General features: G+C 41.3%; 1 protein-coding gene across 1 annotated transcript in view; it reads left to right on the top strand.

Annotated features, from left to right (window-relative positions):
* Positions 1-770: 770 nt before the first annotated feature.
* The window catches only part of LOC106811913 (sec1 family domain-containing protein 1-like), a 42,212-nt gene continuing 20,616 nt past the window's right edge, over positions 771-22,366 (top strand). Inside the window, exons 1-12 of the mRNA XM_014815653.1 lie at positions 771-861; positions 7,017-7,084; positions 8,061-8,149; positions 8,390-8,480; positions 8,769-8,891; positions 10,026-10,113; positions 12,309-12,398; positions 12,658-12,713; positions 12,997-13,082; positions 13,318-13,417; positions 13,600-13,736; positions 21,555-21,645. Of these exons, the coding sequence (XP_014671139.1) occupies positions 786-861; positions 7,017-7,084; positions 8,061-8,149; positions 8,390-8,480; positions 8,769-8,891; positions 10,026-10,113; positions 12,309-12,398; positions 12,658-12,713; positions 12,997-13,082; positions 13,318-13,417; positions 13,600-13,736; positions 21,555-21,645 (1,095 nt within the window). The 5' untranslated portion in view covers positions 771-785. The remainder of the gene's footprint in view (positions 862-7,016; positions 7,085-8,060; positions 8,150-8,389; positions 8,481-8,768; positions 8,892-10,025; positions 10,114-12,308; positions 12,399-12,657; positions 12,714-12,996; positions 13,083-13,317; positions 13,418-13,599; positions 13,737-21,554; positions 21,646-22,366) is intronic.

The following is a 22,366-nucleotide window of genomic DNA, read 5'->3' as shown; positions in this document are numbered from 1 at the left end:
CTCCTTCTCCACCAGCTTCTCCCCTCCTCCTTCTCCACCAGCTTCTCCCTTCTCCCTCTACTCCTTCTCCACCAGCTTCTCCCCTCCTCCTTCTCCACCAGCTTCTCCCTTCTCCCCTTCCTCATTCTCCACCAGCTTCTCCCCTCCTCCTTCTCCACCAGCTTCTCCCTTCTCCCCTTCCTCCTTCTCCACCAGCTTCTCCCCTCCTCCTTCACCACCTTCTCCCTTCTCCCCTTCCTCCTTCTCCACCAGCTTCTCCCCTCCTCCTTCTCCACCAGCTTCTCCCTTCTCCCCTTCCTCATTCTCCACCAGCTTCTCCCCTCCTCATTCACCATCTTCTGCCTTCTCCCCTTCCTCCTTCTCCACCAGCTTCTCCCTCTCTTCCTTCTCCACCAGCTTCTCCCTTCTCCCCTTCCTCATTCTCCACCAGCTTCTCCCCCTCCTCCTTCTCCACCAGCTTTTCCCTTCTTCCCTTCCTCATTCTTCACCTGCTTCTCCCCTCCTCCTTCACCACCTTCTCCCTTCTCCCCTTCCTCCTTCTCCACCAGCTTCTCCCCCTCCTCCTTCTCCACCAGCTTCTCCCTTCTCCCCTTCCTCATTCTCCACCAGCTTCTCCCCCTCCTCCTTCTCCACCAGCTTCTCCCCTCCTCCTTCTCCACCACCTCACCATGCTTCGCGCGTCACGCGAGATGATACATAGACTCTGATTGGTTCACCAGTCGGTTTGCCTAGGCCGCGGTGTAAAACGGAAAGGCGCGCCCGGGGCATAGCAACACCCGTCCTCGATGTGCCACGTAACGGCGACATTGCGTACTAGTAGCGCAACTAACATGGCGGCGTCCGCTAGAGAGAAACAGAGTGGTAAGTTTGCAAATTAAATATTTATTATGAGACTGGGCGATAGTATTTAAACATTAGTTTTGTAAATAGCGCATACGCGCGTGTTATACGCAAATAACTCGTTTACGTATATTTCTCAGTCCAAGGGGTTATAGAGAAAAAAAGGGCTACATTTACTGATTTAGTACTAATGACAGTAATGTAGTAATGAGTAACGAGTAATGTCAATGAGTAGTACTAGTAGTAGTAGCAATGAGTAATGAGTAATGGGTAATGTAAATGATTGTAGGCCTATTTGTTTTGTTTTTTTGTTCACCGACTTATAGTTATAGTTATACTTATAGTTAATGTGTGATTGTATATAACTTGTATTCGTGCGTCTTATCACAGCCACAGGCCCTTGGAGGCTCAAGTTTCAAGAAGAGTACCGGAGGCCGTTGTCTAAACAAAATTAGTCGCAACATTAGTCTTACCATTAACTTCCACTCGTAAACCGTTGACAGAAACATTGTAATGTTACGAGAAGGAAAAATCCTCGAAAATATCCTTATAACATTACGAGAGCCCATACCCTCTCGTAACTTTAATATTTAGATGAAAATAATACATTTAGACTAAGAAATTAAAGAAGGCCGTGGCTACGCGACCGGTTCCGGACGAGGAGCCGCTAGGCTACGCGTCCGGACATCCATCTCACACAGTGAGCTTGCGACACGTGCACGCATGATTGCGCAATGGGACGCTCTGCTGATTGCCGTGTGTGTGTGCGTGCGTGCGTGCGTGCGTGCGTGTGTGAGAGAGAGAGAGAGGGAATGTGTATGTGTGTGTGTATGCGTGAGAGAGAGAAAGAGAGCAGCGCGCATGTGTATGTGTGTGTGTGAGAAAGAGAGAGAGCGAGAGAGGACGGATGAAAGGATAGACGGCAGCAGAGCGTCCCCTTGCGCAATCATGCGTGTACGCGAGTCGCGCGATCACTGTGTGAGTGGATGTCCGGATGCGTAGTCTGGAGGCTAGGCGACCGGTTCCGGACGCGTAGCCACTTCGATTAAAGAATTACAATTATAGTAATATAATATTTTATATTAATGAGTAATATTATGTGTTTTTCTTGAAAAACACGTCAAAAACATTAATTATCTACCGAACGTAAACCAAAACAATACATTTACAAATGGCGTATGGCATAAATTTGTTCTCTTGTTTGAAATGCTTGCCACGCTTGCCACGACTCTCGCGTCTCGCGTTAAAGCATTACAGTGTGAGAATTTGTCTTGTTGTGCAGCATAAATTCATGACCGTGTCGTTTTTCATCAAATATTATTTATATGTGGTTAGCCATCACAATATGCATAAATTACTGTGATGTACAATAAATGTTTATTAATTTGAATTTTGTGATCGATTCTCATCCAATCAGCAGCCTTGTGACATGAACTTATGAAGTTCCTGTTATCGTGAGTTTGCTCGTAGCTACGATGTGTTTCTCTCAACGCTACTCTCGTAGCATTAACATTAGTCGTAAGTGTTATCGTAGCATCAACATTAGCATTAACTTTACGATGTTTCTGACAACGGGCCCCTGGTACCTGTAAGAGCGAAGCGGCGAGAATATATTCCGCTTCGCTCTGATACTCTTCTTGAAACTTGAGCCTCCAACTTCCAAAGGCCTGTGGTCTTATGCACAAACAAATTTCTTGAATCTTGCATCTTGACTATATATTGAAAGATCAGCTACGAGTAATGCCTCACCGAGTAACGGCCAATACTTAGGCAACACCGTGTCGACTGTCTTGTGCTCGTTCATTTTCACGCTAACCACGTCATTGTACATGGCGCTGAATGGTACACCACAGTCCACAGCACAAGTTGCCTGTTGGTGCACAAGCCGGATCAAGCATAGTTTGGGACCCCAGACCACATTTTCACATGCTAAACAAATCATTTTGGGCCGTTGTCAGAAACATTGTAAAGTTAATGTTAATGTTAATGCTATGATAACACTTACCACTAATGTTAACGTTACGAGAGTAGCGTTGACAGAAACACATCGTAGCTACGAGCAAACTCACGATAACATGAACTTCATAATTTCATGTCACAAGGCTGCTGATTCGATGAGAATCGATCACAATTTAATTCAAATTCATACACATTTATTGTACATCACAGTAATTTATGCATATTATGATGGCTAACCACAGGTAAATAATATTTGATGAAAAACGACATGGTCATGAATTTATTCTGCACAACAAGACAAATTCTCACACTGTAACATGAGACGCGAGAGTCGTGGCAAGTGACAAAGTAGTTAAAACAAGAGAACAAATGCCATACACCATTTGTAAATGTTTTGTTTTGTTTTATGAAAGGTAGATAATGAATGATTTTGACGTGTTTTCAAGAAAAACACACATTTTATTCATTATTATAAAATATAATATCACTATAATTGTAATTCGTAGTGTAAATGTGTTATTTTCATCTTAATATTAAAGTTACGGGGGGGTCTCTCGTAATGTTAAGAGGATATTTTTGAGGATTTTTCATTCTCGTAACAGTGCGATGTTTCTGTCAACGGTTTACGAGTGGAAGTTAATGTTAAGACTAATATCAAGAGTAATTTTGTTTCTGACAACTGTTTGCTAAACTAGGATTTGGCCCTTTCTCGCTTCTCACTATGTAGCGAGAACGTCACAAGCGAATGTAGCGACCAAACCTTGTAGTTGTAGCTAACAGAGTGCTGTAACACGTACAATACCTAGTTAACTTCTGATGGCTCTTACCGATTCTCTGTACTTCGGCACCATTTATGCACGCTATTGCCAAGTATGTATTTATGTATCAGCGAGCATTTTTGAGATTTAATAAGGCCAAAACAAAATATAGGTGTGGTTACCGTTTCATGCTGAAAAAAAATAGGGTAGGTAGGTAGGGAAAACATTTTATTTTATTGAAACATTTTATTTAAGAACCATGTCCGAAGGATGCGCGTTGTGCCTTTTGAAGCACCAATTCCAATTCATATTTATTTATTTTTTTACTTTTTAAAGAAAATTGACAATAAAATGTTTAGGGTCGCTGGGAATAAATAGGGTCGGTCGGGAAACGGTAACCACACCTATATTTTGTTTTGGCCTAAGGGAGAAATGAAAACAAGGTGGCCATTATACTCATTGAATTCTGTATGGTTTTCACGCACATTCGCCAGTCTTGTATTAGTTCTCACACATGCGCAGTAATGCAAGTATGGGGTTTGTCAACTTTCAACAATAACCCCTTTCCAAACTGTGTGATTATAACATAATACCGTGGCAAATGCTGGTTAAAAAGATTTTCTCACAAATAAATTGAGAAATGATTTAATTGAGACAAATTTAGTCTGACCTGTCAGCTGGTGTACATGTTGCTGATTACTTCAGCATAAAAATTATTATGAGTTTCTGCTATTATAACAGTAGTACGGTAGTGTGGTACCTATCTTGGAATTCTTACAACAGTAATTAACCTAGTGTAGAGATAGGATTAAGGTCAGTGTCATCTTGCGAGAGCAAAAATCACGTGCTAGTTTTGTTGGCATATATATGTAAACAAGTCTATGAAATGCAGATCGATGCACATATTGGACAAGGTGACAACGGGGATAAACAAACGCTGGCTGTGGCATTTTGTAGATGGAAAATATCATCCTCTGCGCAAAATTTATTATTTTCATCATAGCACTGACAGGGTTAGATTATTAACATATATAAATATGAGTGACGACGTATTTAAAACATTATTAACTAGAGATTGTAGAAACTTGGTCAGTGACAGTTTTGAAAGATTTCGTGAGGAAACGACAGCTAGTATCAGTGTCAGGGAGAAGGTAAGTTCTTGCTGCTGGCATAGGTGGCAAATGACTTGAAACTACCTCTTCTGCATACCCCTGAAGAAGTTTCCAAACAGAAGGACGGGCATATTAAGAAACTTCTAAAGACCCTTGATGGTGATATGCCCCATCCTGATTCTTTGAAAAGTGGATTGTTGGACGAAGAGCGAATGTGTTTGTGGCCTCCGACGTAGCTCTAGTGCTAGGCCACAGGCGAACCAGATGAGAGACCGGATACCAGAGACGCGTCGCCTGAGAGGTGTTGATACTGCCCGCTGAGCGCGGATCTTGCGCGCAGTTTCGCGGCAAGGCGCACACGACCGCGGGAACGTCCTACGAAAGTATCACGCGCTGGCAGCTATTGATCCGTGCGCCAAATCGAAAGGCCGGCGCACGGATCAATTTCTGCCAGCGAACAGTCTCGAATTTTAGCGGGTCTAATTCACTACCAAACATATGCACACGCCATCGCGCAGGTCTAATAGCGATGTTTCACGTGACGTCATAGATCAGGTCACGTGTATTTGTTATGTCTTGTGGTTGGCAAAAGCGAACCCTGCTGCTTGACATTTACAGATGAATGACCACATGTTCTGATAGAAAGCGCTGTTTATGTAGTGCACGTACACGTGCGTGATGCGTGAGTGCGTGTGCACGTACACGTGCGTGCATGCGTGCGTGTGTGCGTGCGTGCGTGCGTGTGAACTTATACGTGCGTGCGTGCGTGCGTGCGTGTGCACGTACACGTGCATGCATGAGTGTGTGCGTGCGTCCGTGTGTGTGCACGTACATGTGCGTGCGTGCGTGTGTGTGCGCGTGTGTGTGTGTGCGCGCGCGTGTGCATGTGCACGTATACGTGCGTGCGTGCGTGCGTGTGCACGTACACGTGCATGCATGAATGTGCGTGCGTGCATGCGTGTGTACGTACACGTGCGTGCGTGCGTGCGTGTGAACTTACACGTGTGTACATGCGTGCGTGCGTCCGTGTGTGTGCACGTACACGTGCGTGCATGCGTGCGTGTGTGCGTGCGTGCGTGCGTGCGTGTGAACTTGCGTTGCGTACGTGCGTCCGTGTGTGTGCACGTACACGTGCGTGCGTGCGTGCGTGCGTGTGCACGCGTGTGCATGTGCACGTATACGTGCGTGCGTGCGTGTGCACGTACACGTGCGTGCATGCGTGAGTGCGTGCGTGTGCACGTACACGTGCGTGCATGAGTGTGTGCGTGCGTGTGCACGTACACGTGCGTGCGTGCATGCGTGTGTACGTACACGTGCATGCGTGCGTGCGTGTAAACTTACACGTGCGTGCATGCATGCGTGCGTCCGTGTGTGCACGTACACGTGCGTGCGTGCGTGTGCGCGCGTGTGCAGGTACACGTTCGTGCGTGCGTGCGTGTGTACGTGTGCAGGTACACGTGTGTGCATGTGTGCGTACGTGCGTGTGTGTGCAGGTACGTGTGCGTGCGTGCGTGCATGCATGTGCACGTAGACGTGCGTGCGTGCGTGTGCACGTACACGTGCCTGCGTGTGTGCGTGCGTGCGTGCGTGCGTGTGCTTGTATCGAACAATATCACGCATCTGCTTGCTGCCAACCGTTAAACTCCGCATGTGCGCATATGACGTCAATGTTTATTAGCATGAAACATCGCTATTGCATGAGAATCAATGAAGAACTGCTCCGTCAATCACGCGAAACGCAAGAGAAATTCAACGACGGCGAAATATACAGCTGTGTTACACACATGCAGCTAGGGCCTGCATAGCTCCCAAATCCCATTGGTTGATACAAAGCACGTGCCTCAAACTCCTGTTTTATGGTGCATTGTGACCCTAACCCTAACCCTATGGAAAAAAAAAATTTGTTGTTATTAAATTGTTGTAAATAAATTATGTAAATATTTGCGTTAATTGGGAAAAAATAGTTAAATCGATAAACATAGAAAAATACAGAAAACAGAAAAATAATTAAAAAACAGATGGGATTCGATCCAACTACATTTCAGCCGTGTCGTCTGTGCATTAGGCGTTCGGCTATTGAGGATCATTGGGTTTCTGTATTATGGATGTGCCTTGACAACACTGGCGTCATTGAGGAGTTTGAGGCACGTGATTTGTATCAACCAATGGGATTTGGGAGGGCCACGTCACCGAGTAAACATCGAGAGTGGCATGCGGTGGGCGTAGTCATTGAGGTAATTAGGGTTATTTAAGTTTTATTATAGTTTTTCGTGCGCTTTTCAATCCCAAAAATTTTCAACGATGCTACGATGACATGATCCATTGGTTGTTGTTCTCTTTTCTGTAGCTGCATTGAAGCAGATGCTGAACTTTGGCCAGGTTCCTGCAAAGCAAAGTGCTGAACCAACATGGAAGGTTGGTGTTATAAATACTGCCTGCCTTTTAGAAGCATAGGATATTATTGTCATGTTCTCTGTCAGTTATTTTGAGTGCAACTGTACTGACTGACTTAACGTGAGTTTTTTTTAAATATATTTTTTTTCTGGGGGGTGGGGTAAGAATACCTCCGTGGGCTCGGACGATCGCGTACATGTGAACACACTGACTCGGTAACTATCCGGAGCGCTTCTACTCGTATCATTGTCTTAATGTATGCTTGCTAACATAATGATAAAAGCAGAGTACGTCGAAGTACAGCAATCGACTGGTATCACTGTTCATTTATCTTATGTAGTGAGCATTGTATAGGCGGGCGGGGAGCGAATTTGCGATTCCCAAACTTCCCAAACCGTATAGCCGCAGCTATGGAAGAAAAATTTAGCAACGTGATTGGCTAGAAGATTTTTAGGACGCCCACTATCGTGTGCACACCATCGCGCAAATTCTAACACTAGCTGACTGGATCTACTATAGCGGCCGTGAGCGTGGTATAAATAGTGGAGTTACTTAGGTGGTTCGCATTATTGGCGTAAAGCCTCTGGCTGTAGCTAGCCTATAGTACAGTATGTATGTCTACAAAATACATTTACTTTGGACACACTCAACACAGACGGAATTCCCCAGTGCCCATCAAAATTTTACAGTAAGTGACTATGTTATATGCATAATTTCTTCCTTTTCCACCAAAAAGTGTTGCTAGTTGTGAGCTATTGGAGTACCCTGAAATGGCTCTAGATTGCATCTTAGAGAGCTCTTATAATTTTCAAAAATTTTCGGGGGGGCCTGCCCCCAGACCCCCATAGAATGTTCCTCCCTTTCACCATTTGTCTGTCTCATATGCCTGGACTACACATAGTGTAGTAATATTACATACATGTGTGTACTAGATTATTCTGTGATAGGAAAGAAATGAAGCCGAATTTGCTTAAAATTGTATAAATTTTTTTTCTAGATCTTGATTTACGATCGATTTGGACAGGACATCATTGCACCGCTGCTGTCACAGAAAGATCTTAGGGACCTGGGAGTGACACTGCATTTGTAAGACATATATATATATATATATATATATATATTGATAAAATACAAGTATTGAAGTAGAGAAAATCATAAATCATGATGTTGCATTTAATATTTATGCTATAATTGCTTTTTTTCTGCAGCATGTAGAAAGGCACTAAACCGAGTGTCACTGAGGTATGCATGAGCACGAAACCTTCATGCGGCAGTGCATATCTCACACCATTGTGCTATGTCTAAGTAGTTATCTATTTACCACAGACTTCTACACTCTGATCGTGACTCTGTACCTGACGTTCCAGCCATATATTTTGTTATGCCCACAGAAGAGAACATACATAGAATATGTCAGGTATGCCATGCATGTTTGTTTGGGCGGGGTGGTTATGCATGCATGCAATCAAGAGCATAAATAATGAATATGTTCTTATTTGCAAGTGATTTTTTTTTGTAAAGTTACCTATTAGTCGGTCATATCTAATAGGTTAATGTCCTGAGATTTGCAGTCTTGTTCACAACTCTTAAAACCCCAATGGTGTTTCCTTATGGCCATCGAATGCACATACACACTATACCTGTGCTATAGTTGATGAAACACGTTGAGATCCTCATAGGTTAAAAACATGTCTGTTTTCTGCAGGATTGCCAGGACCAATTATATGAGTCATTCTACTTGAATTTCATATCAGCGATCTCGCGACAAAGGCTGGAGGAATTAGCCGGCGGTGTGCTGCAATCAAATGCAGTGGCTAACATTTCCAAAGTATACTCATGTTAAACTTTCCTGTGCCATGCCTTTTGCCTAACTGTGCTCAGCTGCTATTATATCAGGAGTCTATCAATATTGATAGACTTCTGATTATATGGCTATACTATTCTCTTTAACACGTTCCCCGCAGATCCACGAGTCAGCTCGTGGGAACAATCAAAACGCATCCCCGCCGATCCACGAGTCAGCTCGTGGATAGATTATTGGTTTTTGTTACTCTGATTTCCAACAGATGGCAGGCACTACCTACCTAGAAATTAAACAGGGACAGTCTATATTACCCCAGTCTTACATGAACTAAAGAATATATTGCTTTACAGTTGATTTGAACGTGAAATTATGAGTTTTGAGACTCAAGGTAAATTCCTAAAACTAGAAGGTAAACTAGAAGGCGAAGATCGAAACAAGGTTTGTTTACCGTTTTCCTAACGGTATATAATGTAATAACTGTGTAGTATATAAAATTTAGAGGTATTTTTGCATGTAGAAACACAAAACCAGGTTCATACCCCACACATGCTTAAGCGTTGTCACATTTCTTACCGGAAAAAAAGTATACTGTTGAATGATATCATAACAAACTCGCGAAAATCCACCGGTGCGGTGGCATTTGAGACGAAAATGCACGAAATGCCCGTTTTTGCCCTGTTTTCATATCAATATATTATTATGAAGGGGAACGATTTCCATACTATTTGAACGTGTAAGGGTGAGATAACACTCATGCAGAGTAAATGTGTCTGTTTGGTTAGAGCTCTTTCCTGCAAAGGAAATGTGGTAAATCAAATAAAAAATCAAATGAATACGCGGTAAAAACCCGAAAATGCCAGCGCAGGGCGGTAGGTGCATCGTTAACACCGGCAACGTTGAACGTGTTAAAGATCATCCTTTTTTATATTTTTATGTTATATCATCTGGTGATTGTAGTATTTATGTTTATGTTTACAGTCAGTATGGTACAGTGTCTCAAATATGGTTATTTAAGCATTTGTCAAAGGTGCAGGTTTTGACACATTTATATGCACTTATTGACCGTACTACATTGTTGAATGCATTTAGTTGTACATAATGTTTTTCCATGTGCAAACATTATGGGTTAATACATTGCTCCTTTGTAATTTATTGCAGGTATATGACCAATATTTGAATTTTATCAGTTTAGAAGATGATCTATTATTGTTACGTCAGCAAGGTAGAGATGCTGTGTCCTACTATGGTGAGTAGAGCTAACTAGTACATTTTACTTTTAGTATAATGATGGATCGAACTATCAATTAACTGTTTTTCCTTGCATTGATGGCAAAGTAAAATGTGAATAACAATCTCTGATAGCTCACTGAACAAACAGTGGGTTTTCTATATTTGCAACATCAAAAAACCAGTTTAGTTTATTTACTGCTAATAATGTTTTCACACGTAAATGTCTGAAAACTAGTACTGACAGTTCAGTCATTATTGTAACTTAGTAGACTGGTCCTAAGTCATCTATGCATGGTCCACTCAATTATCTTACTGGCTATGCTTGAGTGTGTGAGTGGACCAATATTTTTCCCACACAAAACATTTTTGCATAGAGTAGGTAATAATAGATAACTCTTATAACAATATAATACACAATATGTCAATAGTATTGTAATAGTATTGACAATAGGTTAACAGGGGTCGAAATAAGCGATGGTCCGATGGTCCGGGGCTATCAAATAATCAGGAGGACCATCAGATTTTAGTCAATGGTCCGACGGAGCATTGAATATTTTGGTCCCATTTTCGGTAATTTTCTTTGAAGTTTCCACGTTCCAATATACTATTAAAGTGAAGAAACAATTACTGTATGATGTATCGTTTGATACATTTACTGTACAGCGAACGAGCTTGGTACTCACCCGCTCGCCAATGTCGAGTTAAAATAATATTGGGCGAGTAAAAGCTAAAGCTGACTCGCCCATGTTGGCGAGTAAAAATTATTGTCTAAAACTTTAATCAAATGTTGGTTCCTTACGTTATATATCCAAACATTGATGAAAAACACTTCTAGCGATTGTGAAAGGCAGCTATCGCACGGCATCCTCACTTATATATCATGAAAGGTCGTCGACAGTCAGCACAGCGTGGCTGTATATATATATACGTGCCTGGGGCAGCATATTGATTGATGCACGGGTGGGGGGAGTGCAGGATTGTTTAAAAGTCGCGTGGGGCATGTTCATTACAGGGGGTGGGCACCGCTGGGAGCAGAGGACGACATCAAAATTCTTTCCTGGAATTGAGGAAAAAGCTGCAATCGGGAATGACACACAATAAGCGTGCCGGCCCGCAAAAATAAACGTGAATTTCATTACGATTTTCCATGTATATATTGTAATATCAGGAGTGTATAATATCGATATATATCTATATATAATATATAGATCTATCTATCTATCTATATATATATATATCTATACCTATCTATCTATCTATTTATATAATATAGATCTCTATATTATACACTCCTGGTAATATGATATGCACTGAACCAAAAGAGGACCTTAACGGCTCATAGATTGCAAGTAAATTTTGTACAGATCTGAAAATAATTAAGTGTCGAGGCCTGTGTTAATTCAGTTGGCAGATAGATTAATTTATTAACCACATTACTTTGCCTTAGCATTGTACTTGCACAACTTGGCAGAGACTGAGCAGTTCAACCCTCAGCAATTTGAAGTTTATGTTTCTCTTTTTTTAAGAGAATGTTTCTCTTTTGGTGTCCCCAAAGATTAAAATACTCAACTCAAAAGTGAGATTTTTGTGATGAAGATTGTTTAAAAATGCTGCCTCAGAGTGCAGAAAATTGCATCTAAGAGGTGTTTTTTTTTATTCCGGGGGAGGGCCCCCGGACCCCGGCTAATCAGGGACCCCTTCCTGAACCCATCCCCATAGTCTATTTGTTCACTATTGTTTGACAAGCATTTTTGTTTTAAAATTTGGGCGAGTTTGGGCAAGTTAACTTATTGACTCACTCGCCCAGTTCGGGGAGAGGTTTTTATTTTAAAGCTCTAACACTGTTGTAGGTGAATAATTAAGCCATTTCATCACCTTGTAAAATCTTATTCTTACGCTTGCACGCCGCATTACTTTTAGAGAACAATTTGAAATTTAGGAGGACCATCTAAATTTCAAACTAGATGGTCCTGTGAACCATCTCTTTTTTTCTCCTTATTTGTACCAGGGCTGGTTAACCTGTCATCATACCGATACTATTGCATTAGTTATCTATAATCTGTGTCTAATATTAACCCTAGTGTACATTGCGGTTTTTGTGTCAATGTGAGAAATACTTGTTCAGATCAGTTCTAACATTGTCTAAAGTGTGAAAATCTAGATTGGACTTTAGTCTGATGCATCATTCACGTTTTGTTATCTTTTTTTCAGCGATTAACAGAGGTGACGTAAAGGACACGGAAATGGAGCAGATAATGGATATGATTGTTGACAGTCTATTCTCTGTGTTTGTCACACTAGGTGAGAAAGTTAGTTGTGTTACATGTTGATGTAGGGCCAGATGGGCAACATTTGATGAGCAATTGCTGCCTTCACATTAGGCAACTATGCAGCATTCTTTGAAGCCTCAAACACAAGTTCACTAGTTACATACAAATATTTGCAATTGTATGATTATGATAGGTCTGGACAGATGGATAGGTGTGTGCATGGTGCACATATGAATAAATAGACAGATATTTGTACTTAATTAAATATCTGACAATAACGTATTGTGCAGGAAATGTTCCGGTGATACGTTGTCCAAGAGGGAATGCTGCAGAAATGGTTGCAGAGGTATTTCAACTATTTTATGATATAATTGATATAAAGACTAGTAGTAATTCTCCAGACTACACTTGATAGGAAGAATGGATTAAGTATGTTATAGTCGAAATAATATATTATGTGTAGTTAAACATCACATGTTAACAATGATAAAAATTAGAAAGTAATGTATTTCTGCATATATTTATTGTGTATGGACAACAGGTTGGGCATGACCCCCCTGCTTTAAATTTAAAACGTATCTGATAAATATGTGGCATATTATGTTATCATAGTTTTTGACTTCCACCAGAAACTGGATAAGAAATTACGAGAGAATCTTAGAGATGCAAGGAGTAGCTTGTTTGCTGCTGAGAGTTTACAGTCAGGGCAGTTCAGGTGGGAGCATCATATTGCCCTGATTCCTTCTCATTGTAGCTGTTACTAGTTGTTACCATTGACAGTTTCAGTACTCATAGTATAACACAGATATTAAATATTTAATAAAAGATTCAATTACTATAATAAGTTAATTCTGTAGCGAATGCTACCAACTATCTATCTAGAGAATCATTTTAAATTTCAATTGTAAAGTTGGTCATTGATAGTGATGCCTCATTATTTTCTATTGTAGCTTCCAACGCCCACTCTTGGTGATCTTGGATAGAAATCTGGACCTGGCAACAATGCTGCATCATACATGGACTTACCAAGCTCTGGGTCATGATGTGTTGGTGAGCAATACCTCACTATTAGTGCTGGTGCACATCCTGCTAAATAAGTTGGTAATATTTACCAGTAACCTGTGAGTGCACACAAGAAGTACCGAGTATGGTGTAATTTTAGTGTAGTCTTTGCTGGATGTAATGTTCTCCTAGGCCAAATGTGAATGAAGATGACTTGACTTTTCCTAAAGGACCTGCAGTTAAATCGAATCACTGTGGAGGAAGGAGCAGCAACCCCCAGTGGGCATGCAGGGGCTAAGACCAATCGCAAAAAGAAAATATATGATCTTGGCCAGCATGATAAGTTCTGGGCTGCCCAGAAAGCAAGGTAAAACCATTGCTTATTTTGTATTACTCCTGAGTAGAGGTGAAATTCAAACACTGATTTGTAAGGGTTACCGTGGATGCTTATATTGCTTATTATAGTTTACAGTGCACTTAGACTAATAGAGTATTTATATAGTGGTCTCTCACTGCGGTCTTATTAAATTGTCTTGGTTTTTGTTTTTGACCAGCTCCCCCCACCACCACCACCAATTACACATATGAAACCAGACTGAACAGTTTTTTTTATGTGATTCCCGGAATTTTTAGCTCGCCTTGACATCGTCAAGATGAGCTATTGCTATGGGGTGTACGTCCGTCCGTCAACATTTGGCTATGGTCAACGATAACTCAAGAACCGTTTGACCCACATGTTTCAAATTGCATATAGTTGTTACTCCTATGAGAGAGGTTTAAACGTCCTATTTTGGAGCACGCCAGTTGACCTACATTCGAGCCACGTCCACTTTTTGGCAAAAATGGAAATGGGCACAAGTCAGTTCAGGTTCAATGGGTTTTGCTCATTTCTGGTATGTGAATGAATGAGGACTGGCCCCAAATCATATCACAGAGGTTTTTATTTTTTTTTATTATTATGCAGGGTCTCCAACCATTCCGCATTCTGCGGAATCATTACGATTTCTAGGCTTAATTTCCGCATTCCGCAGCAGCAAGGTTATATTCCTTATTTCAGTTGCACTGTATAAAATTTGCACTGATTGTTCGCATTGTTCGCTTGGACACATTGTTTTTTTTTCAGCCGGTGCCTGGCACTGGCCACGCGCTGGTGCAGTGGAGATGCAGCAAAAGGCCTAATCATGTACATTTTGTACGTATTGCAGTGACAGCAGACATGGCCATTCGCATTGTTTCACTCATTATATGAAGAGAATAAAATATTGGTAATGTGGTAAATGATGCTGGGATCAATGACGTATAATAATAGTAATTAAAACTTGCATGAAATTTATTTCATAACATTTACATTAACACTGTGTCAAGTCACAGATGAGCAAAAATTGAAAATTAACAACTTAAAAAAAAAATAATTCAAAATTAATTTAGAGGTTGGACACCGGACAACCACGGAAGCAATTTGTAGTTGCCCGAGAGAAAATCCAGCCGTCACGGACGACCGGACGACTGTTAAAATTGAGCACTGCTGCTGTCTGCAAGGTGTCGCGTAGTTTGTCTGCTAATCAGATTAACACGTGGGGAGAATGGCGTCCAATTGCCATTGCCATCCAAAAAACCAGACTTTTACAGAAATTCAGGAACGAATATACACAGATGTGGCCTGTACTTGTGAAGTCAAAACTCAGTGTTAATCATGGCCATTGCATGGTATGCAAGACAGACTTTCAAGTTGGGCACGGAGGAAGGAGTGACTGCCAGAGGCATATAGTCTCTCAAAAGCATAAGTGCTATGCGGGTGCTGTGGAATCTACACCCAATATATCAAGCTTCTTTGCAGCAGATAGAGAATTGCCTGTCTTGACGCAGAAGTGAGATTTACGTATTATTTAATTGAACACAATGTGCCTTTGAGGGCGGCAGACCATGCAAATGAACTCTTCAAGAAAATGTTTCCAGACTTACAAATAGCCAAAAAGTATGGTTGCAAACATACAAAAACACGTGAAATTGTGAGAAATTGCAATTCTTACCTGTGTTTTAATACATGTATTATTACTATAGTAACCTAACCTCAGGTGTGTACGCTCTCTGAAAAGTCATGAAAAGTGTTTTGAATCCTAACTTGTAGGGCTGAGTCTAGGGTTGAGATAGTGTCATCAGACATGAGAATATTGCCCACAGTATGCCTCAGATTGCAGGAAAATGGCTTAAATAATGGTGGGGGCATGCCCCCATACCCCCCTAGCACTGGCATGCCTACGGCACGCGGGCCTGCCTGCGGCAGCCAAGGTTAATTTCGCCCCCCCCGTCCATCAATTTCATTCCGCATTTGGAGTTCACAGGGTTGGAGACCCTGATTATGCAAATTAGGTAGATTTTGGCAATTTCACTATGCATTTCAGTGTCTGCCTATGGTCAACAATAACTCAAGAACCGTTTGACCCACATGTTTCAAATTGCATGCAGTTGTTACGCCTATGGAAGAGGTTTGAATGTCCTTGGAGCACGCCAGTCGACCTACTTTCGAGCCACGTCCACTTTTTGGCAAAAAAGTAAATGGCCATAAGTCAGTTCAAGTTCAACGGATTTTGCTCATTTCTAGTATGTGAATGAATAAGGACTGGCCCCAAAACATATCACACGGGTTTTGATATTTTTTTAAATTATGCAAATTAGGTAGATTTTGGCAATTTTACTATCCATTTCAGTGTCTGCCTACGGTCAACGATAACTCAAGAACCGTTTTACCCACATGTTTCAAATTGAATACAGTTGTTACTCCTATGGGAAAGATTTGAATTTCCTATTTTGGGGCACGCCAGTCGACCTAGATTTCAGACTCAGATCTGAAACATTTATTTTCGCATCAAAACTTATGCATATATCATTATCAAGAGTATATAATGGGAGATATGCTATATTATATATAATGGGAGTTCTCCCATATATAATCTTGCTTTATATATCCCCCTCCCTCTTCTATCACACCCAACGTGAGCTACGGTGTCATTGACATTTTCATTCCAATACGTTCTTTGATATATTTTAGTAAAATCTTTTTGGAAATAAGATTGCACATTTCTTTATAGATAGATTAGTATCATAATCGATTAATATGATAGAAAGGTGAATTGGAAGCTGACGAATGCAGTGCTTCCACTTTATACTTTTTTTAAAGGCCTTCTTTAGTGATATCTCTAAACTGTCAAATTTTTACAATTATTTGAAGCTAGTATCAACACGTAAATACTGAAAGCATTCGTATATTTTTTGGTTGCCTCTGTGATATTTAAAACACGTCTTGATGTTGGGTCTATGAATGTTGAAAATCATTTATTCTGCCAAACCGGCCACCAGGTGGGAAAACGGCCTGTGACGTCAGGCTAGGTTCTCCGCCGCGTAGCGCCGCACACAAGCCTGCACTCAGTGCATGAGCAGCAAAGCTAGCCTCGCTGTAACTTATATTGGGCATCTAAATCATCCAACTGGCCATATTAATCATCATGAGCATGATAATATATAGTATACTATATACCATATATCATTGTAGACTTTTACGCTACGATTAAACCACATTAATACCTCAGGACAATAAAATCGTTCCAACTCATATTCATATGCTGCCGTTACTCAGCTCATGGCCAATCTGCCTCCAAGTGTATACCAAATTAACGCAATTACGGGTTTTTGGTTCTACTTCCTGTGTTGTTCGTGGACCGCGGTAGTTTTTACGTTAGCAGCTGACAGCTCAGGGTTACACACTACATCTCAATATTGATTATTATACTCGTACTGTAACATGAGTTTTACGATACAATTACTAACATCCCGATTACACGTGAAATACATTGTTACTATTATCAATGTGCATACAATATCTACGTATTAAGTCCTGTCATAATTTCCACTACGGTACGCTAAAAGCATTTACTATTGACTAATTGTCAGCTTTGCTTTCTTTAGCTCAGGCCTAGGTAAGTCTGTAGAACTGAGGCTACTCTATTTAGAAAATTAGACAGTACTGTAGACAGGGAAATCTGACAGTTGCCATATCTGTTGGAAAAACTTGCTCAGCCTATTTAAGCTTGTACCGAAAGCAAAACATTTTCATTATGTCAGGAGCGTAATAATGTCAGTATACGCTTCCTGATTATAGTACACCTAGTACCTACAATGAATACTGAGCTAAACTCACCATTCAGCAGTCTTCCTTCTGCTGGTTCGACGTGCGCCTTGAACATTGCAACGAACATGAACAAGGCATCGCACGTTTCCCTTGGCACGGTTGCTTAAATCATGCCAGGGTAATCGTAGCTCCAAAACGGTAATTGCGAGGATTAGAATATCCATTCCGTCCGTTGTATAAACAATCCGTCGCACACCTGGTCGGGCTAGCGTAATCGTTGGCCACGGTTCAAAACTGTACGGCCAGCTGAAATACAACTATCTTCAACATGTTTAACTTCATTGTCTATGCTACTTCATTTTCATCTTATCAATCTGATTGACTGCTCATCCGTATCGTACGAAACTGATATTAGTCTAGAGACGACTCTGAATCGGTGTTCACATTGTACATTGTACAGGCTCCATTGTACACGCTTGGCAACAGTAAACAAGCGAGAGCTAGTGCCTAGCCTGACGTCACACCACGTCATGCGCCAAAGTAGTGTGGCGCTTTTGCGTTCCCGCAAATCTTAACATTGTGTTCATCAAAAAATGCTTTTTTCTCATACACCCGAAAACCATTAACTGTAAATTTCTTAGTAGTTGTACAAAACATAGTTAATTTGATATATGTAACTATTTTTCATCACTAAAGGAGGCCTTTAAAGTATACTTTTTTTCAGAAAATAAATTTTTATACTTTTTTCATATTTTTTTCATGCATAAATAGTTTTCAATACTTTTTTTTGCCAAAGATGGTCAAAACTCTTCGGACTTACATTTATGTACACTATATTTGATGATTAAAGATGTGCTTTGATAGTCTTGTTGCAGAAGTGATGGTTTGCTCTGTTCAGTGGAGTGTTTTTGCTCTCAGCTCTCTGCTGCCAGTTACCAAATGACAGAGCATTGCAGTGTTTCCCGCATTGACACAAAGCGAGGCGGGCCGCCTCGCTCTCAGAATTCTCAGCCGCCACACTGAAATTTGTCAAAAAACGCCTCGCTGAGCAAAACTTTTGGCAATTTGAAAAAAAGATTCAAGAGTCTCATACAATGTGTCCAGAATAGCTTAGAATGCACCAAATTGCACCATTTTTTCAAAAATTTCCGGGGGGGGGGCATGCCCCCGCACCTCCTAGCTCACCCAGGACAGGCACTCCTTGCGTTGCTAGGACCTTGAAACACAAACACCACAAACAAATTTACTGCCTCACAGACCTTTCTGGCCAAGGAACTGCATTGCATATTCCAAACTGAGGGTTCGAGAGACAACTCCTCAAGACATTGCACGCATCGTTCCTGAAGCTTGTTTACATGCTGCACATTATGTCATAGGCTATAATGTATTCGATAATAAGGTATAGATAATAGGGTAACAAGTGACTATAAATCATGGTAGGGTTGATACAAATTTATACTTTTTTAATACTTATTTTAGACAATTTTGATACTTTTTTCTGGAGAGATTTTATACTTTTTTTTAGCTCATCTGACGAAGTCACATGCAGCTTGTAGAATCGCACGATCGTCCGTCCGTGCGTGCGTGCGTGCGTCCGTGGCGTCAACAGTTGGCACAAATCTTAACGCGCTCGACGTATGGTCACGATATTCGGGACGTCGGGGGGATCGTCAAAACGAGTTGGGATGTCGAAGCTGGGGTCAAAAGTCAAAGGTCAAGAGGTGTAAAAGAAGGAACATTCCTCCTTACCTTAAGGTATAGGGAGGAAATGCAAATTCGGCAGCAAATCTAAACGGCTCCGACCTAGGCTCGTGATAGTCGGTGTATAGCATCATGGTAGGAAAAGCCATCACTGTGCTGAAATTGGAGGTCAGCAGGTCAAAGGTCAATGGGCACAGGAAGATTTTAGACATTTTCTGAGGACATGGTCTGACGGAGCGATTGAAAACTTTTTTGTTTCAGCAGTGACCTAGCATTTTTTAGTGGCTTTATTGAAAGACGCATGAAATGTACCTTCTGCTGACATGCGAAGAGTACAGTGTCGGATAACCTTTTGACGCCTGCAGAGAGGTTTAAACATGGACTGTTTACTGTCTGTTAGAAGAAATTTGACCTGCGGGTTTGCTAGCAGAATCTATACATGCCTGGATGTATGAGGCTACAATGTCCAAGTGAAATTTCAAAGCTAAATTTGGTTGAAGAAGGTTTAATGCTCCTTAAATCGTATAATTTCTATGCTTCTGTACTGTCAGTATGTTACATGTAACGTATGCCACTGCAGTGGCCACTGCCAGTGCATGTGGTGGTGGTACTGTGTATTTTTGCCTGCGTTAATTGGTTACAGGTGGCAGCTCTTTATTGCAGCCTGTAGGCTTGCGTAGTAAATGGATGAGTGCTTACCTTTCTGTCTTGCAAAGTTGTTGCTACTACGTACGATGGGAGCTTCAATCTTTAAAGGAATAGTAGGTCCATCGATTATGCAAAGTTGACGAATGCTACAGTAACTGGCACCTTGTGTAGTTAATAAGTACATTACCTTATAGCCAAACGCATATTAGTTTGTCCAATATCACTGCTAGTTACTAAGAAATGTCCAATTGAAATCCGCGGTCAAATAAATCCGTTGTTGACAGTTTCAACCCGCTATACCGGCTATGACCAGCTGTAACCGGCGAAGCGGTGTCATACAGATTATAGTGCACCGTACATTTTCACACGTATGCTCAAGCCGTCAGTGATTTCGATCCTTGTGGTCTGAGTGCGCATTCCGTACGTTATGGTTTTACTCTTGGGAATAAATGAATATACGAAGATCTTTAGATTACAAGCAACATATAATATGTGAAAAGGATATTAGAACCCAATTTGATGAATCGTACGAGCCTGCGTACATCAAGTTCATTACACTATGAAATGGGAAACACGTAAATGGTGCAGAACACACGGACGAAAACTGACGAACACCCACGGACTATAAACGGACAGCCCCGATAAAACGTTATATCCTTACCTTGTCATTTTACCTTATCACGAGCGTCCGTGTATATTACGTTCAGGCAGTATCTCTGTGCACTGGGAGATCATCTCCAGCTATTGCAAGCTCTTGCTGCTGGCACGCTGCCGCTCAGCTTGCACGCTAGCGATAGTACCATCCTGATAGTACAGTGCCGTAACTGTATACGTAACAGTAGGCCCCACGCTAGCTCTGATTGTAATGAACGTGGACTACACGTACTAATCACGGACGCTTGTGATAATGAAGTAGGCTGTGCATGTTGGGGGCCAACACTATGTGGGGATCGCGAACTAACCACGGCCACAGACTAAACATGGGAAGCAGACGGCACTATGCGTATTTACGTATATTGGTCAAACGAATACACCTGTGTCCGAAATTGAAGACATGTGGGTACCCATTCATTAGCAACCAAGGGTATTTACTTGTGCCTCGATACTGATTACGACTGCCGTCACTAGGCATACAATTTACCCGGGACAAACAATTCGCTGCTCAACATCCTGTAGCAACATGTGACGTCACCGAACCGAAATCGAGGCTTATTTGGTTGGCAAGCAATTTAGCGTTGGCGCCAGATTACCAAATTTACGGATTTCAATTAGACATTTCTTTGTAACCAGCAGTGATATTGGACAAACTAATACGCGTTTGGCTATAAGGTAATGTACTTATTAACTACACAAGGTGCCAGTTACTGTAGCATTCGTCAACTTTGTATAATTGATGGACCTACTATTCCTTTAATCTGAAGACACTTAAACGTACGCGCCATCTCGTGGCAACTTTCATAACGATCCCCATGAACATTCCTTTGAGAAGGTTCCTGATACCATCCCTGTGCATTCCACTGTTTCGGCGTGTATGTGATCACATTTGGGACTAACAGGGTTTACTAGAATCCCACCACTCCACCACAGAGTCACCGCAGTAGACGTTAGATGAGCGCTGTCGCTCCGCGGCACTTGTTGTAATATCCTGAGTGGCAGCACCGCAAATGCTACAGTGTTATAGTGGTAATTCGATGAGGTGTTCCTTTTTAGTCCATTTCCAGCTGTAGCAGAGGCAGTTCAGGAGGCATTAGACTCATACAGGGCATCAGAGGATGAAGTAAAACATCTGAAACATGCAATGGTATAATTGAAAGTTGAGCTATGATTGTACCTGTCCATATCTCTGCCTTTATGCTCTTGTCTATAGTGGGGCGGATATGTGACATTTTTTACTTAAAGTGTGCACTTCTGGAAAGAAGCATGAAAATTTGCTCTAGGCGGGTTTTGAGTATGCTGATTTCAAAAATTGCGGGAAACACGATTGTTACTCCAACGGTTCCCTCCAAAAAATCAAAAATGGCCACCAGAAAACATGTTTTTGCCCATAAATCAGCTGTAAGTGCCCCGATTACGATGATCTTGGCATCTATACCTATGTTTTTGAAGTCAAAGAATGCAATAAAACTCTTGTCAAATATCATAAAATATATCTTCCCGCCAAAAAGTTGAAAATTCAAAATGGCCACCACAAAACACAGTTTTGCCCATAAATCAGCTGTAAGTGCACCAAGTACCATGATCTTGTTCTTTATACATATGTTTTTGAGGTCAATGAACCCCATGGAACGGATATAGAACACATTGTGATCTATCATATCTTCCCGCCAAAAAAATTTAATCCAAAATGGCTGCCACAAACGCATTTCTTTGCCATAAAATGGCTATACGTGCCACGATTACCAGGATCTAGGTATCTGTACCTGTTTTTAATTTTCTATGTCAAGGAACCCGATGGGAAACATGAAATTATCCTAACATACATGACATACATCTTCAAATTAAACAAATACAATATAAAATGT

The sequence above is a fragment of the Priapulus caudatus genome, unplaced genomic scaffold (assembly GCF_000485595.1).
Source record: "Priapulus caudatus unplaced genomic scaffold, Priapulus_caudatus-5.0.1 Scaffold590, whole genome shotgun sequence".
Taxonomy (NCBI): domain Eukaryota; kingdom Metazoa; phylum Priapulida; class Priapulimorpha; order Priapulimorphida; family Priapulidae; genus Priapulus; species Priapulus caudatus.
Note: the sequence above shows the minus strand (reverse complement) of the source record. Positions and strands in the feature narration are given on the sequence as shown.